Here is a 15,037-nt window from a genome sequence, read left to right on the forward strand (position 1 = left end):
GCTGCCGCCACCACCACCACCACCACCACCACGGTCTTTATGGTGTGTTTCTCTGTGTTGCGTTGGTGATTACAGTAAACATAGTCCAAAAAACGTGTCATCTCATCAGACCATCAAATCATCTTCTACTTAATTTGAGTCTCCCACAGGACCTGTGGCAAACACTAGCTTCAGATGACAAGCCTTTCTTCACCAGGCAGCAGCAGCGTGTGTCTCCCATCTCAGCCATGTAGCTCCTTCAGTGTCCATGCAGAGCTCTTGGTGGCCTCCCTCACCTGAGCTCTTCTCTGACTGATGCTCTGGGCAGATTTACAGCTGTGCCACATCCTTTCTATCTCTGTTACTGACCTGACTGTAATCTGAGCGATAATCAGTGCCTTGGAAATGTCGTATGGCTCCCTTGAACTGTAGTTTTCAGTGGATGCATCACAGACTTGCTTGTAATGTTGTGTTGTGTTGTGTTGTGTTCATGATTAACCATCGTAGATGCAGGTTTAACATTACTTGTCACGGTTTATGATAGAATAACCTCTTAAGACTTAGTGATTTAAGTAAACGTCAAAGGAGAGTGGGCAATGATGTAATCATTACCTCAACCAAGGAGGTTATGTTTTCACCTGTGTCAGTATATTTATCAGCGGGATTACAAATGTACTGAACCCATTTTCACTGAGCTCAGTGGAGAGGTGGATCATGGGTCAGGGAAGAATCCGTTAAATTTTGGGGCAGATCCAGATCATTTACTATGGGTTAGATTGAAGTCTGGTTTATGTTTGACATTGGCCTTAGTGGAGCTCTGTGTTCTCTGAGTGCCCTTCAAATATAGTTTGCGTTTAATTATTCTTATTTAAATCTATTCTTTTAGCTTAGATATTAACCATTGTTTTGTTCCAACAGAGCCAAAAAAAATCAATTTAATCTGATTCATTGTCGTAAAATAATATATAAGAAAAACCTCCATGGAGGGTGAATACTTTTCATAGGTAGCAATTTGAACAATTTGACCACGAGGTCTATCAATAGCTGTCTCAACTTTTTATAGGCGCTTATGTATCACTTGATCTGTCTTGACCTACATAGTATATGGACAGTAGGTAATAAACTCCTGCTCAAAGGCTTGTGATAGTTATATTTAGATTAATTAAAACACTATGACAGCCTGCATTAAAAAAACTCTGAAGGACAAATGACCATTTCTTTTCTTTTTGTTGATTTTAGGGGAACTTAAGTGATCTGTTTGTGCATTTCCATAAAGTTGAGAGACTGACAAGAGACATATTTTTATAAGAATGGTCTGAAATCGTTGTAGCACAGGCTGAGAATTCTGACTTTAAGTCCCAAGTATGAGCCAAGCTCCAAAAATGCTGCAACCTACATTTCCAATCATGCAACTCAATAGCATCTTTCATCGGACCCCGCCTGCCAGATAAATGCCCACATCCTTCAAACTCCATACTCCCAGTTTGTCAGGCAGGATTTCTGTTATAGATTTATGGCCTGCAAGCCCAGCTGGAGATAACCGTCGTCTTTGTGTTTTCTTTAGACTTTAGAGATCTCCCTCCAGAGCCAAGACAACATACAACTCCTCTCACAGGCTGTGTAGCCGGCTACTGCTCATGACGTGTAAACAGAGCTTCGTGTGTTAAATCACTGGAGTCCTCGGCCCCTTTAAGCAGCATAGTTGCCATTACAAAATAAAAAAGCAGCTAAGCCAACTGGCATTCCACCTCATCTTTTAAATGTTTATGTGACACACTAACTGTGCTGATATTTTATTGCGCGTTTTTAGGGGCTTGCAGAGAAAACTGTTGTTGGTGGACAACTGCACTTCACTGCACTGTGAAAGGCTGAGCACGGATTCTTGTTTTTCACTCAACATTTAATACAAAACTAAATCTTGAGTTCATCAAATCCTAAAACCTCTTTATATTTGCACAACTTCACTGGCAACACAGTCTGTCTGTGCCAAACTCTGCTTTGCACTGACCACAGAGACACCCCCCCCTCCTCAGCACTAGGTGGCAGACTTGGTGCTCTTCAGACATCAGGGACTGGAGGCAAAGCTTTGATGTGTGTGATCTTGTCCAGAGTGTAAGGAAAGACTCTGATAACCTGACAGGAGCTGATAATGTATACAAGCCTTGTATCTTATTCTGTCTGTGCTCCCTCTAAGTGGACTGTGCTGCAGGAGCCAGAACATTTCAGCAACACTTTACTGAGTTACCTCTACAGTATCATATTAAGAAACAACTCGTTCGCCAAAAATAACACAGTGAATTTGGATAACATCACGTAGGTAACATCTAGTTTGTATTTTATCTCACTGCTATATGAAGACAAACATCAGCGTTTGGCGTTTTTTGGATCTTAAAGGTCAAAGGTTATAAATAGACTTTGGGTTTCTCATCTTCATCAAAGTCAGAACAACATGGAATAAGGCAACTGTAGAGTAAAGACTGACCAGATCTTCTCCTGAGCGAGGGTAAGATGCTATAAACAAAAAGGAGGGTGTTTGTTGATCATTTTAAAGTCTAATTTTCCCAATAACCTCGATAATATCTAGAAGTTAATATGAACCTTTGGCTGTTTGAAATCAGGCCCCGGTGGCCAGTGTTTGTAATGAAGAATCAAATAACCTCCATGACAAGCTGCAAATACACACAGACACACATACATGCATATTCCCCAGTCACCCTGATAAAGCCTGAGCATGTCCCTCCGGGGCACTTTCATGTTGAAAAGAAAAGATCACCTAAAGCTGCGACCTTTAGGCCAGAATGAATGTTTTTGGGCTCCTGATGGAGCGTTCGGTCAGATTGCATTTTATCTCTCTCACCACTTCTGGGCTTTTATTTTTCTCATTATAATATTATAATTCACATATAAGATCTAAGCTTTTAGGTTGTGTTTTAAATCCAATGAAGACAGGGATATTGCTCTGCAAATTGATCAGTTATTGATCCAGTAATTTCATGTGGAAAATCCAAAATTGATTTCTCTACTAATAGTGATACTAATAGCTTATAGTAACTGATATGCGTATATCATTCAATTTAAAATTTCAAAATAAAAGAAAAAAGAACATTATATGAATGCTGTTGAGATATAAGTATATATAAGTATTATATATATAAGTATTATTGTGGCACCACATAAGAATATTAAGCACAAGTCTTTTGTTGTAAACTCAGTATATAGGGTTAGGGTTATGATGTAATGCTTTTTTTTTTTTTTTTTTTTTTTTTTTATGAATGAGTGGTTATAGTTTAATCAGGGGGTTTAAAGTTCAGGACTTAACCCGTCTGTCCACTGACTTTCATTTAAAGCCCCTTCCACTATGTTGTTCCCGCTGCCACTTCACAGTGGCTCCATAATAAAAGGCCTGCTTGACTTTTCAACCCTCACCATTCCAGGCGATTACTTCTATTGTGAGCGCCAGCCTGCTCTGCTGCTATACCCACACAGGAAAAAAAAAAAAAAAAAAAAAGAAACAAGGAAAAAAGAACAGGCCTAACAAGCTCATTAGTCCACACTCTCACATTCTCATATTCAATCTGATCTTTAAAAAAAAAAAAAAAAAAAAATTCAAGCGTAAATTCATTTATTTCTGTTGCGTTTTGTTAAAGCAACTCGTGTCAAGAAAATGATTTTATTACTGGATAGATCTGCCTTCCTATTATCATTATTATTGTTATAATAATAATAATTATTATTATTAGTTGTTTTTTTATGTAAATTACTTGATTTATTTTCATCACTTGGTTAATGAATATTTAACAATTCTGAAGTAATAAATAGACGAGGCTGCTGTCTGTTTATGTCTCTAAACACAGAATAAAATGCCCTCAGTGAGCAGCAGGACAAATTTGACGAGGTACATTTTTTTATATTTGGGCAAAAAAAAAAAGAGCAAAATTTAAAACAAAACCTAAACTACAAACCGGTTTATATTAACCACCAGTGAACAGTCCTAATTGTTTCATAATAATTAGTATTTTATCATTAAATAACTACAATAACACCATCCTCTCCTCCCTCATATACACACACACTTTTACACACACACACACACCAACACACACCAACCAAGCTCTTGATCCCGTTACAAAACTGTTGCAAATGGTCAGCCAGCAGCAGCAGCACGTCGCATTTCCACTGCCTCCCATTGAGGTTTATTCATTAGGCTCCTCACACGAACCCATTTGCTATTCATGGCAGATTTTTTTTTTCTCTCTCTCTCTCTCTCTGACTCTTTCCAAACAAACCCCAGTCAGCAGTGGCAGATGCGTGCCATTATTGCCCACGGCTCGGTGGAAGCTGTTTAATGCGAGGCAAAGGCGGGTTAACCCAATCAATCATGTCGACTAGTTGTGTTAAAGACGATTCAGAGAAAGGAGCAAGAAAACATATGGCGCAGGGGTGGAGGCAAGCTTCTCTTAACACAGCGGCCAGACCGGGACCTTCTTGTGACAAGATGTATTCAAGGCCGGGCGAAAGAATGGGAATAAAGGCGGTGGACGGCTGCTAATTGAAGTCATGGCACTTGAGGGCTGAAAGCAGAGGTCAATTATTCAAAGGAGACCATTTTTACCAAGCAGGCCAGATTTTTAGGCTGAATATTTAATGTATTTCCTTAATCTCTGTGGACAAATCCATATCTCATTATATCCTTATCATAATCATATAGATTATTTATGTGATTTTATCATCCAGCATTCCTATAGAGTGCCTTTGGTGCTCAGTATTGAGTTTACAGGTCAACTCTTATAATATTCCTTTAGGGATTTAATAGCATATGTAGTATTTTTTGTAACTTTAAAATATATTAAATGCCCTTGAAAATCATAATCCATCATAATGTTCCTGTAAGGACACATTTCTGTGTCATCCCTTACATTTTAAATTTCTAAACTCTGATCATTTCTATGAAAAATCACAAATCCAACCGCGCAGAAAGCTTCTTGAAATATCATATAACCTTTATTTACATAGATGCTGATTAAATAGAATGTTACAATAAAATTATCGCATAGGATGTTTGATCTATATACAGAACTCAGAGCGTGTAAAAGTTTGCAGTCGGTACTAATCGTGATGCCTCCTTTGCGCTGCGGACAGGAAGACGTTTCGCTCAGGACCAAAAAAAAAAAAAAAAAATAGTAATACAACTTAAGGTGGGATGGACTGTGCATGGAAAAATTACAAGGTGTGGAGGGGTTAATTTAAATATTTGGCAGATCCGATTCCTTAAACAGAAGAATGCGAATTAATTGCAAACAAAAATAATAATAATAATTGCACAACTATCCACACACTCCCCACAAAAAAAAAAACAAAAACAAAAAAAAACCGAACGTGAAATATTAAAATGTTTACACAATTTTCAGTCTTCCTGTACCATAACAGTTAGGTAGTTCTGTCTGAAAGGAAAGCAGATATTCCCCAGATATTGTGATGAGACCTAAAGACAGACTTGGAAGGCTTTACAAGTCCGATTAATAAATTAAAATGAAAAAAAAAAAAAAGTAGAGGAGAAGAAAAAAAAAAACTTTCCTGAAATGTTTATATATGTGTGTACTCTCCTTTTTGTCAATATCCGTGCAAAAGTTTGGGAAGAAAAAAATGCCCCCTTTTTTTTTTTTTAATATTCTTTTCTGTCGCTGCTTATGAAAATCACAGGCCCCCTGACTGTCAATCGTCCACCTCGATTTCCTCGTCGTCCTCCGAGAACTCATCCGTGGTTTGGTCTCTGGATGAGGAGGGGGACTGTGGGAAAGCCCGGTGTCCTTGCGAGGTCGGGGAGATACTGGGCGATCTGGCCTCGGGCCCCCCACCCTGGGCATCCTCAATGTTTTCCATGCTGACGAGCTTCTGCAGGGTCTGTGGGGTGATTTTCTTTAGCGACTCCACGTCCGCTTTCATCTCCTCCAGGTCCCGCTTGAGCTTGGCCCTGCGGTTCTGGAACCAGGTGATGACCTGCGCGTTGGAGAGCCCCAGCTGCTGCGCGATCTGGTCTCTGTCGGCCGGAGAAAGGTACTTCTGGTACAGAAACCTCTTCTCCAGCTCGTAGATCTGGTGGTTCGTGAAGGCCGTCCGCGACTTTCTCCTCTTTTTCGACGTCTGCCTCTGTCCGAAGGCGTTTAGATGCTCACGACCTTGGTGGAAGGTGGAAGAAGAAAACACATGAAACAGCCGCAAGGGCCACTCCCCCCTCCCCCTCCACACAAACTACAGCAGCAACAGAGGGCACTGCAGAACAGGCCTGTCCTCGGTTCACTGGCTTGGTTTTTGTTTTTATATCATATTGATTTCTCTTGAATTAAACAGCAACTTTTAAGAACTTGGCTGAATCAGGAGCCCCTGTTGGACACGACTGAGCTAATAATTCATCCCATTTATCATATATATCTTACCATATTATTTATTAGACAAGAAATTAACCAGATATTTTGATTTTCAGGTTAATTATTTTTGCAGTGGATCAGAAATACACGATATCAATGTGTCATTTAAGGTGATCTGTCCGTTTTTTATTCAGACACTCACACTCATGACACTGCATGCAGTTAGCCATAATGGCTGATTGACTTTTTGACAGCACATGAGCTGCCATAGTAGGCAGCGTTAGCAGTTTGGAGATCAAATGCATGAACATTTCAGTGCGTAAATGTTGTGTTTCCATCGTCTTACTCTGTGTTGTCCACACATTCCTACAGAGCTGTCCTCGCATGTCCACACTAGCAGTCAAAACAAACCCAGCGATCAGTGATTTCAGCTGAGAGTCTGATCACTGCTGCACTGCTATGAAGTTCTTCTGTGAAGCAGAAAATTTAGATTTAAGCTTAAAAAAAAAAAAATGCCAGTCTGTACCTTCCGCTGCCTGGATAACGCTGACTTCCAGACCCTTAAACGTTTTGCTGGCCAACTCCTCCAGCGCGCACAGCGGCGAGGAGGGAGTGGTGATCCCGTTCCTCGCCGAGTTGGAGCCCGTGACTTTCTCCAGCACTCTCGGCGGACAGATACTGGCGACCGTCTTCTTCACCGAGGGTTTGTTAAGGATATCCTCAATGCTGAACGGCGTTAAAGGCTTGTTGGAGTTGGCCGGCGGCGGCAGCTGGTCCAAGGGAGCCCGTCTCCTCTCCTCGCCGCCGGACTGCAACACAGAACCTGCCTTCATGTCTTTACTGGAGGTCATCGCAGTCCCGAAGAATCGCCGCTTCCCCAAAAGTTGATTATTTCATTCAAATGGTCGTTTTAAGCGTCCACAAGTGTTTCCTCTGGTGCGCGGAGTCCTCCTCTATATTTTGACACTTAAAAGCCGAATGTCTCAACTTAGTTCGCCTGAGAGCTTTCCTCCAAAATAACCATGCTTCGGGCGTAGTTGCAGAGGCAGCCGGACTGTATTCCCCTCAGAGATTCGCAGTTCCTCTGCCAAGCTCCATGTAGATCTTTAGGAAGTAACAGACTGGAGGGGGGTGAATCCCTGCAAGGGGAAAAAAAGCTGTCTCAAGCAGCAAGAAAAAGAAAGCGACTGCTAACGAGTTATTGTTGATTGGGCGAAGTTCAATTAGAGAAACACTACACTACTTGCTGACCCGCTGCTGCGTCTTAAAGGGCCGGACCATAATAACTAATTGGACGTGGGGAATAGGAGGAGTCTGTTGCTGCCGAGGAGAAAGATGCCCCGAAATGTTTATGCATCTGTTTCCCTCTGCTGGTCTGCTCTTCTAGAAAGGGAGAGTTGATGGCCATTAAAATACTGCCACCAGAATCTTTGCATTATGGGAACTTTCAGAGGAACACCACGCCAACAATGGTCTCCAGCCGTGATACCCGCTTTGGTGCGTAATTACGCACTGCGCGTTACGCGTAGTGTGCGCATTAGACACTGTGTTAGACTAGAATCTTAAAAATAGCCACAATGAGCACATGGGCGGACCTGATTCTGAAGTGTATGAGAAATATTTGTCCACAAATAAACAGACGTGACAGGTGATGGATTTTTGACCATATATACACATACATGTTTATTTGCATAGAGAAAAGGCTTGGAAAAAAAACATTAAAACAATATATATTTTTTTAAGCTTTTAAAGGCAGAAATCCAGAAGATCCAGAAAGAAAAATCCCTCATTTGCAAAACTGAATAATGTTTGTTAATTTTGTTCGTGTCGTTTGATGTCATATGTTCCTCTCCCTTCGCTTGGTAAATCATCCGTCCGTCAGTGTGACCCTGCAGGTGAAAGCCAGAGTTACAGTGTAATATAATGCGGGAGCGTGAAACAGGCGTCTAACAAAGGTGACGCCGAGCTGTGGCTCAGAGTCTGAGGACGGAGAGGGCGAATCTTACTGAAGGAGGTGTAGGATGTAGAGGGAGAAAACGGGAGCGAGCTGGACACCGAGGAGAGCAGCAGGTACGTTTGTTTAGAGCAAACACAACTTGTTTTATTTCAAACTTGTGGAATTTAACACGTTTGGCTGATGTCGCCACTTTGGCACTTTATTCGTTTTATTTTCTTTTTAGAGATTAGAAATGACCTGTAGACAGAACGAAATATGCAGTTTGTATTTATAGAAAAAAATAAAGGTGTGAAACATCTGGTGTATGACAACAATGTGTAAAATACCCGGGATTAAAATATTTCAACTTTCACTCAAAAAACAACAACAGATCGACATTTCTTCACACAAAATGGATCAAAAGCTTCTCGTGATAAATTCACTAAAATACATATTTCAGCACCTGAATTATTATCTACCTGCCAGCTCATGTCACAATCCAGAGGTGAAATAAAACAAACCCTGGAAAAAATGCACTATTAAAAAAAAAAGGAAAAAAAATACAATCAGATTATTCTGACCCATTTGGATGAAGGCTGCCGCCCAGGAAGCCACTGCAGAGATTCTTGTGCCAACAGGAGCATATGGTGACATTGGTTTAGGGACAGAGTTATAAAACAGCAGGAAATTCTATTAGATGCCTTGGAGGTCCACCGTTTGTGGCTGCTTTGAATATATATTTCTCCATAACAAGCAGGAGTTTGTTGGAGTAAATTCAGTTTGGGGATTTGGACAGAAACAAAGTGCAGGTAGCCGAGAATCCAGGCTGGTCTGAGTAGTTATTAATATCACAGTGATTCTGATTTACTTTGACGTTTAAAGACTTGAAATGAGTTCAGAATTGAAAGGGTGTAAGCAGACTGTAGCAATGTATGATTTTATTGCTATTACTATTATTGTGCATATTTGCCACAGAGAAACGAATCAACATTTAAGAAAAATAAATAAATATTTCTATGAAATATTTATTTGACAGAAATAGCAGAGATGAGTTTAGACAGATAACAGACCATTTTCTACTTCTGTGAGGAAGTTATGAGAAAGAGAAACCCTTCTGCTGATTTTTATTTCACTGGTAATTGTATAGATTTGATCCGGAGGATAAACCTGCACAGAACTCTGCAGACCACCAGGACCCGCGCTGCCGTAGATTATTAACCCTCAAATGTGGTTTAAGCCAGAATAAGGCCTTAGACCTCCTCAAACAACGGCCCGGTGGGCTTTAAGGTCTGAAGTGAAGCTGGTCCGAAAGGTTTTTTTTTTTTCTTTCTTTCTTAATTTAAACCTTAATTAGAAGCAGAGCAGCTGACATCATCAATCATCAGTTCTTGGGGGATTTAATTGGATGATTTTACCTCCTATCAGCACCCGGTTCCTGACTCCAAAAAGCAGAGACTCTCACTGAGTCACTTTAAGGGAATATTATAAGGTTGTTTTTTTTTTTTTTTCCTTTGTGAGGACCAAGCGCATCTTCTCCACTTCAGTCTCTCTCACATTTAAATTTCACTGCTCTCCTCTCCTATAAATAATCAGGGGGTGGGGGTGGGTGGGGGTGGGGGCAGGCAGGCGAGCGCTGTTCGTGTCTTTCCTTTAGCTCGATAAAATCAAAGCAATGTGAAAACGCCCACCCGGTAAAGGTCAGTCTTTATGTCATTAATCACCAAATTAATTCACAGCGTTCCGGAGCGAATATCAGGGAATGTTTGAAGTCTCCAGCTCAGCTCCACACCGCAGAGTCACAGAAGGTGACGACAAATGCAACAACTGCAACAATAATCCTGAAAATGTAATCGGTTACAGTGCTGTAACGCGTTACCGCCCGCCTCTGCCCTGCATGCAGAGACGTGCAGCTTCATACAGAAAAGAAATAATGTCTGTGGAGCGGAGAGAAGATTGTTTCTGATGCACATTTTGTTTTTTGTTTTTTTCGATTTCGATAGGGTCATGGAGTAAAGCACACATACTTCAAAGTTGCACATTGTTTCATTGATTATTTGTGTCTAAAATAAAAGTTCCCTCACAAGCAAAAAGCTGGGTTAAAGTAGTATTTTACTACAAACGTTCCACCACAGTTCATCTCAGAAATATATAAAAGCAAATTATAAGGAGATAAAATAACCTCATGAGGTCACCATTACCTCCCATTAGAGACTAAAGAATAAATATAGTAGAAATAACTGTATTATGAACTTCGATTTATAGAGTAGGCCCACCACAGGTATTTTCAGCCCTTCAGATACTTGTGTGATTGTTTTTGGAATAATAGGATGATTTTATCCCTTCAAAATAAATGATTTATTAAATACCATTTCGGCTCATCTGTTAAGGCCGAACAGGCTGCGTTTTTTTGTCTCCACTGCTGTTGTAAAGTGGCAGCTCTCACAGCGCAGCGTGTCGTCCTGTATTATGAAACAAAACAGCTGTAAACGCCTCTCAGTATAACATGATACAGGAGAAGGCTGCTCAGGGCGCTGTGGGTGTGTTTGTTTCCATTCTTAACCGGCCTGTTTCCACTGTAAAACACACTGCGCGGCTGACTGAAAGGCTTTCTGAAGGTGTGCGTGTTGATGAGGCTCCCCAGCACGTCTGAGCCCAAATTACCTGGGCCCCGTGCTGGACGGTGTGTAGGCCGACCTCTTTTAAATTCTTTTTTTTTTCAGCACCAACAGCTTTTGAAACATAAAATAAATACGTATGGATTAATAGAGAAAGTAATCTAAAATAATGTCATTTCAAATGAGAAGATGCCTTTAAACAACAACAACACACACACACAAACACACAAAGATATGTAGAATTATTTAGAGAAATGCCATTTATTATACCAAAGAAATAAAAATAAAAAAAGATTAGAGTAGATATACACATTTGATATCTTTTTTTTTCTGTTTCTTTTTGGGTTTTTTTGTTTTTTTTCATGCGTAATGATGAGGGCATGGCATCCTTCACAACCTCCTTCATCCGGCTCATACCACCTGCCCTGTGCGTGTGACCGTGTGTATTATCAGGTCGATATCAAATGACTAGAGCGCCGGTGTTGACACTCTTGACACCCGCGGAGTGTGTTCTTTCCAAGCTGTCCTCGAACGCACCGTTACAGTTTGGCGCTCCATCGGCCGAGACGCACAGGTGTTCATCCTCACAGCAGCTTCTCTCTGTTTGGAGGTGATGCGTCGTCCACGCAGCGAGCTCTCATTGGCCGAGGCATTCCATGACATCACCCCCCCCCCCCACCCCAGTGTGCTCTGGTTTCAGTGGCCATCAGCTGGTGTCGACTGGATTTCTGAGGAGATGAAGATGTTACTCTGTGATTAGTGTCAGGCATGAAATCCATCAGCCTGACGCCTTGGAGTTAATGTTGTACCTGCTGCAGCCGATAGAACGACGTCTGCTCTTCCTGCTTTATATTTGCGTTTCTTCTATAAATTCTATACAGCATCCAATTAAAGCAACAACCTGACACCAAGGCTGCAACTGTTGTTTTCATTATAGACCAATCTGCCTTTTATTTTCTTCACTAATCATTCATCACTTCACTGGGTCAATTTCCAATTTCCTGGAAGGTGAAGCATTTGAATTTAAATTGTTTGTTTTTTATTGGACCAATGTTTTGTTTTGTTTTGTTTTTTTTTGTTTTTTGCTGCTAGAAACCATTATTTGAAAATTTAAATAGTCAATAGGCTAAATGATTTTCTGTTGAGTTTCCTGTTCTAACTGACACCACTTACAATTCTGACTGCCTTTAGATCTTTAATATATAAGACTGGCACTTCAACATAAATATTGTAAGCATGCATACTGCCCACTTGTTATTTAAGTTTAGTGTTCATGGACACTCGTGTTCTACAGTGCAACACGCAACAGAAATACTGTACAAAAAAATGAAAATTAACAAATAAAGTAAGAAATAAAAAAAAAGGAAGAAATTGACTGACATCTGTCAGCAAGCACCTCATTCCTGTTACTACAACATAGTGAACACTCATTTCTTGTATCCCATAGTGTGCAAATAACTGTACCACAGACCCCGTGAACACAGGGATGCTGTTAGAGCTGAGTCCCTTCAACATGAACTTCACAACTGTTCCCCTCGTAAATGGATGAAGTGAACGAACTGAGTGTCTGCTGTGCACTGACTCCATAGTGTTGATCTACCACCACCCATTGGATATGTCTCCTCTGTCCGACAAAAACCAAACCATGAAGACTCCCAGCAGATCTGCACAGATTCCCACTAAATAAATAAAAGGCTAAGAGCTTCCAAGCCCTAAAACATCTTAACACAGAACTACTGCAGACCTCTGCGGCTTCATTTTGTTTCATGGCCTGAGATCACAGACACTCCACCCTCCACCCCCTCTCCTGAGAGTGCACTGTGGTCGTCCTCGATCCTCTCTAATGGTCCACTGGGGCCCATTTAAGACCATAAAGAAGGATACGTGGAGGCTTAAAGCAGAATTACAGCATTAAGGCTGAATGTTTCTCCTGTTTGACTCTTGATTAGCCTCATTACTATGTAATTAGTCCACTGACTGGAGGTGCACAGCATGGAATCTGATACCAGACAGTAGATTTATACTGTGTGTGTGTGTGTGTGTGTGTGTGTGTGTGTGTGTGTGTGTGTGGCACAAAGCCAACTTACCCCCCAAAAAAGCAATTAAAATGACCAATGACACCACACTAATTATATTATTATTATTATTAGTGGTAGTAAAAATAATACTACATTTGTAGATTTTCTAATAACCTTGTGTGATGTATTGCTTGTGTTTTTATGTGTGTATATTAAAGGTGAAACACAACTTTGAGTTATACCTGCAAACATTAGTAAAGAGGTTCAGGTAAAATTGAAAAATCAACATTTTGTTATTGTCAACAATTCAAACAAGTAATTTTTTTAAAACTCAATTTTAACAAATATTACAGAAATGGAATTTTACACAACCAGAAGAGATCAGTGACTGAGTTTTGGTGGTCAACGACTAAATTTGTTGCTTTTCACCATTTCCACCATCTATTTTTAGAGGTATTTGAAATTCAAAATTGCATTCGCTATGAGATTAAAGTCGCTGACCAGCCCTTTTTCAGCATTCATCAATTCAGCATATTGTCAACACACATACACACAGTGGTGGCTGGATCTATTTATAGGTGATGAAGGAGTGTGCTGCTGAGCTGCTCTGTGATCAGGAATGACCACAACATGAAGACTCAACAGGCCGGAGCGGAAAGCGGGGTTTGATGCAGACACAAATACAAACTGCAGTTTGCAGTTGGTCATTATCAAAAAAAACAAAACAAAACAGAACAAAACACTGATGCTCTCAACAAAAATCAGTTCAGAATTGCGTCACCTACTTTAGTTGTGTTGTCATTAAAACCTTCCTGTGTGTTGCATTTGTTGGTGTAGATTCTCCTCCAGATGTTTCACTTTTCTATTCTGCAGACTCATCCTTTATTACATTACATCCTTTCTTCACCTCATTAGACCTGAGCCTGATGCTGCAATATTCCACATCGCACCTTTCACACAGTCATGAATATCGGCACAAATCAGATGTTTGCAGTTTTCATTTGGCCTCCAAAACTGCTGCAAACCTACAACGGTTGTCGTATGGGTAAACTCACACTTCTCTTACCTAAAAACGTCCAAACCAGGGTCACAATATGCAGACAAATCTCATTTTTATCATCAACTCATGTTAAATTTGTGTTTTGTTGCATATTCTCACTGTCTCACTTAAGAGACACACCTGTACATACAGTTCATTAATGGCCACATTAAACACACTCTGCATGTTTAATTGTCTAGACTTGTATTTATATGTTGCAGTTACACCAGTGAATTATAGCTCTGACTTTTCACTTGCCTCTGCACAGGCAACGAAAGCAAATGTAGCAGCATCATGACACTCATTATCTGTGCATTAGTTCCACAGATTTAACTGTTAAATGAACCAGGAAAATGTGTTTTTCAGTAACATGCGAACACAACTGACTGTAAGACTCAGCCAACATGTAGGATTTTTTTTTTCTTTTTACAAAAGCTTTTTCCAAGATTAGATGAAAAAAAAAAAAAAAAAAAAAAAAAAAACATGGACTCCATTCAGGCCTCCCAGGGCCTATCTTTTCATGTCACTGTACATATCTTGGCAAATGAAGACAAATGCTTGTGTGAGCACACCACGTTCCAGGGGAGCTTTCGACAAATTAATCACTTGCAATTCTATCCTTGTCCACTTGGGCGCCCGGTGAGACCCTGATGCAGCGTCCGAGGGGTAATGAGGGGCACATCGTCGGCTGCTCTTTACAAGCCCGAGTTGCTCCTTGAAACAAGTGAAAAAAAAAAAAGAGTAAATGAAGCCACATCTCTGGAGGGCCCTCCTTTTCTGGGGATGGTGTGGCGCCTTGACCTCCAAGATCAGCCCCCCCCCCCCCCCACCAAGTCTTCCTCTCCCTCCTCACATCAGGATTTCATTATGTGGTGAGCAGAGACCCCCCCCCCACCCCCCCCAATGCACTCCACTCCATCACCACCCCTTCCTCCTCCTTTGCTCTCTCCTGCGCCACTTTGCTCCCAAACCAAATGAGGAAATAGCTCGTCTGGTCGCTGACAGACCCCGGGTTTGGCCGTAAAGATAAATGACCCAAAGTATTAAAGTTTAACACGTTGACAAAACCCACCTGATCTGTGGGA

The 15,037-nt window shown here is 40.8% G+C and overlaps 1 protein-coding gene across 1 annotated transcript; it reads right to left on the reverse strand.

Annotated features, from left to right (window-relative positions):
* Positions 1-4,853: 4,853 nt before the first annotated feature.
* Positions 4,854-7,829, reverse strand: lbx2 (ladybird homeobox 2). Its single transcript, XM_071458345.1, has 2 exons — positions 6,871-7,829; positions 4,854-6,155 (listed from the first exon to the last, which is right to left on the reverse strand). Exons 1-2 carry the CDS (start codon positions 7,193-7,195, stop codon positions 5,692-5,694), a joined length of 789 nt encoding a protein of 262 aa, XP_071314446.1. The 5' UTR covers positions 7,196-7,829; the 3' UTR covers positions 4,854-5,691.
* Positions 7,830-15,037: the final 7,208 nt, after the last annotated feature.

This window comes from Trachinotus anak, unplaced genomic scaffold (assembly GCF_046630095.1).
Source record: "Trachinotus anak isolate AG129_WGS33_773 ecotype Australia unplaced genomic scaffold, CSIRO_AGI_Tana_v1 ptg000021l, whole genome shotgun sequence".
Lineage (NCBI taxonomy): Eukaryota > Metazoa > Chordata > Actinopteri > Carangiformes > Carangidae > Trachinotus > Trachinotus anak.

What these genes read in the sequence shown, in the direction of transcription:
- lbx2 (XM_071458345.1), bottom strand. Translation starts at nt 7,195, where the DNA reads ATGACCTCCAGTAAAGACATGAAGGCAGGTTCTGTGTTGCAGTCCGGC. An exon ending in CGTTATCCAGGCAGCGGAAG is followed by an intron (nt 6,156 to 6,870) that starts GTACAGACTGGC and finishes CCTTCCACCAAG; the next exon opens with GTCGTGAGCATCTAAACGCC.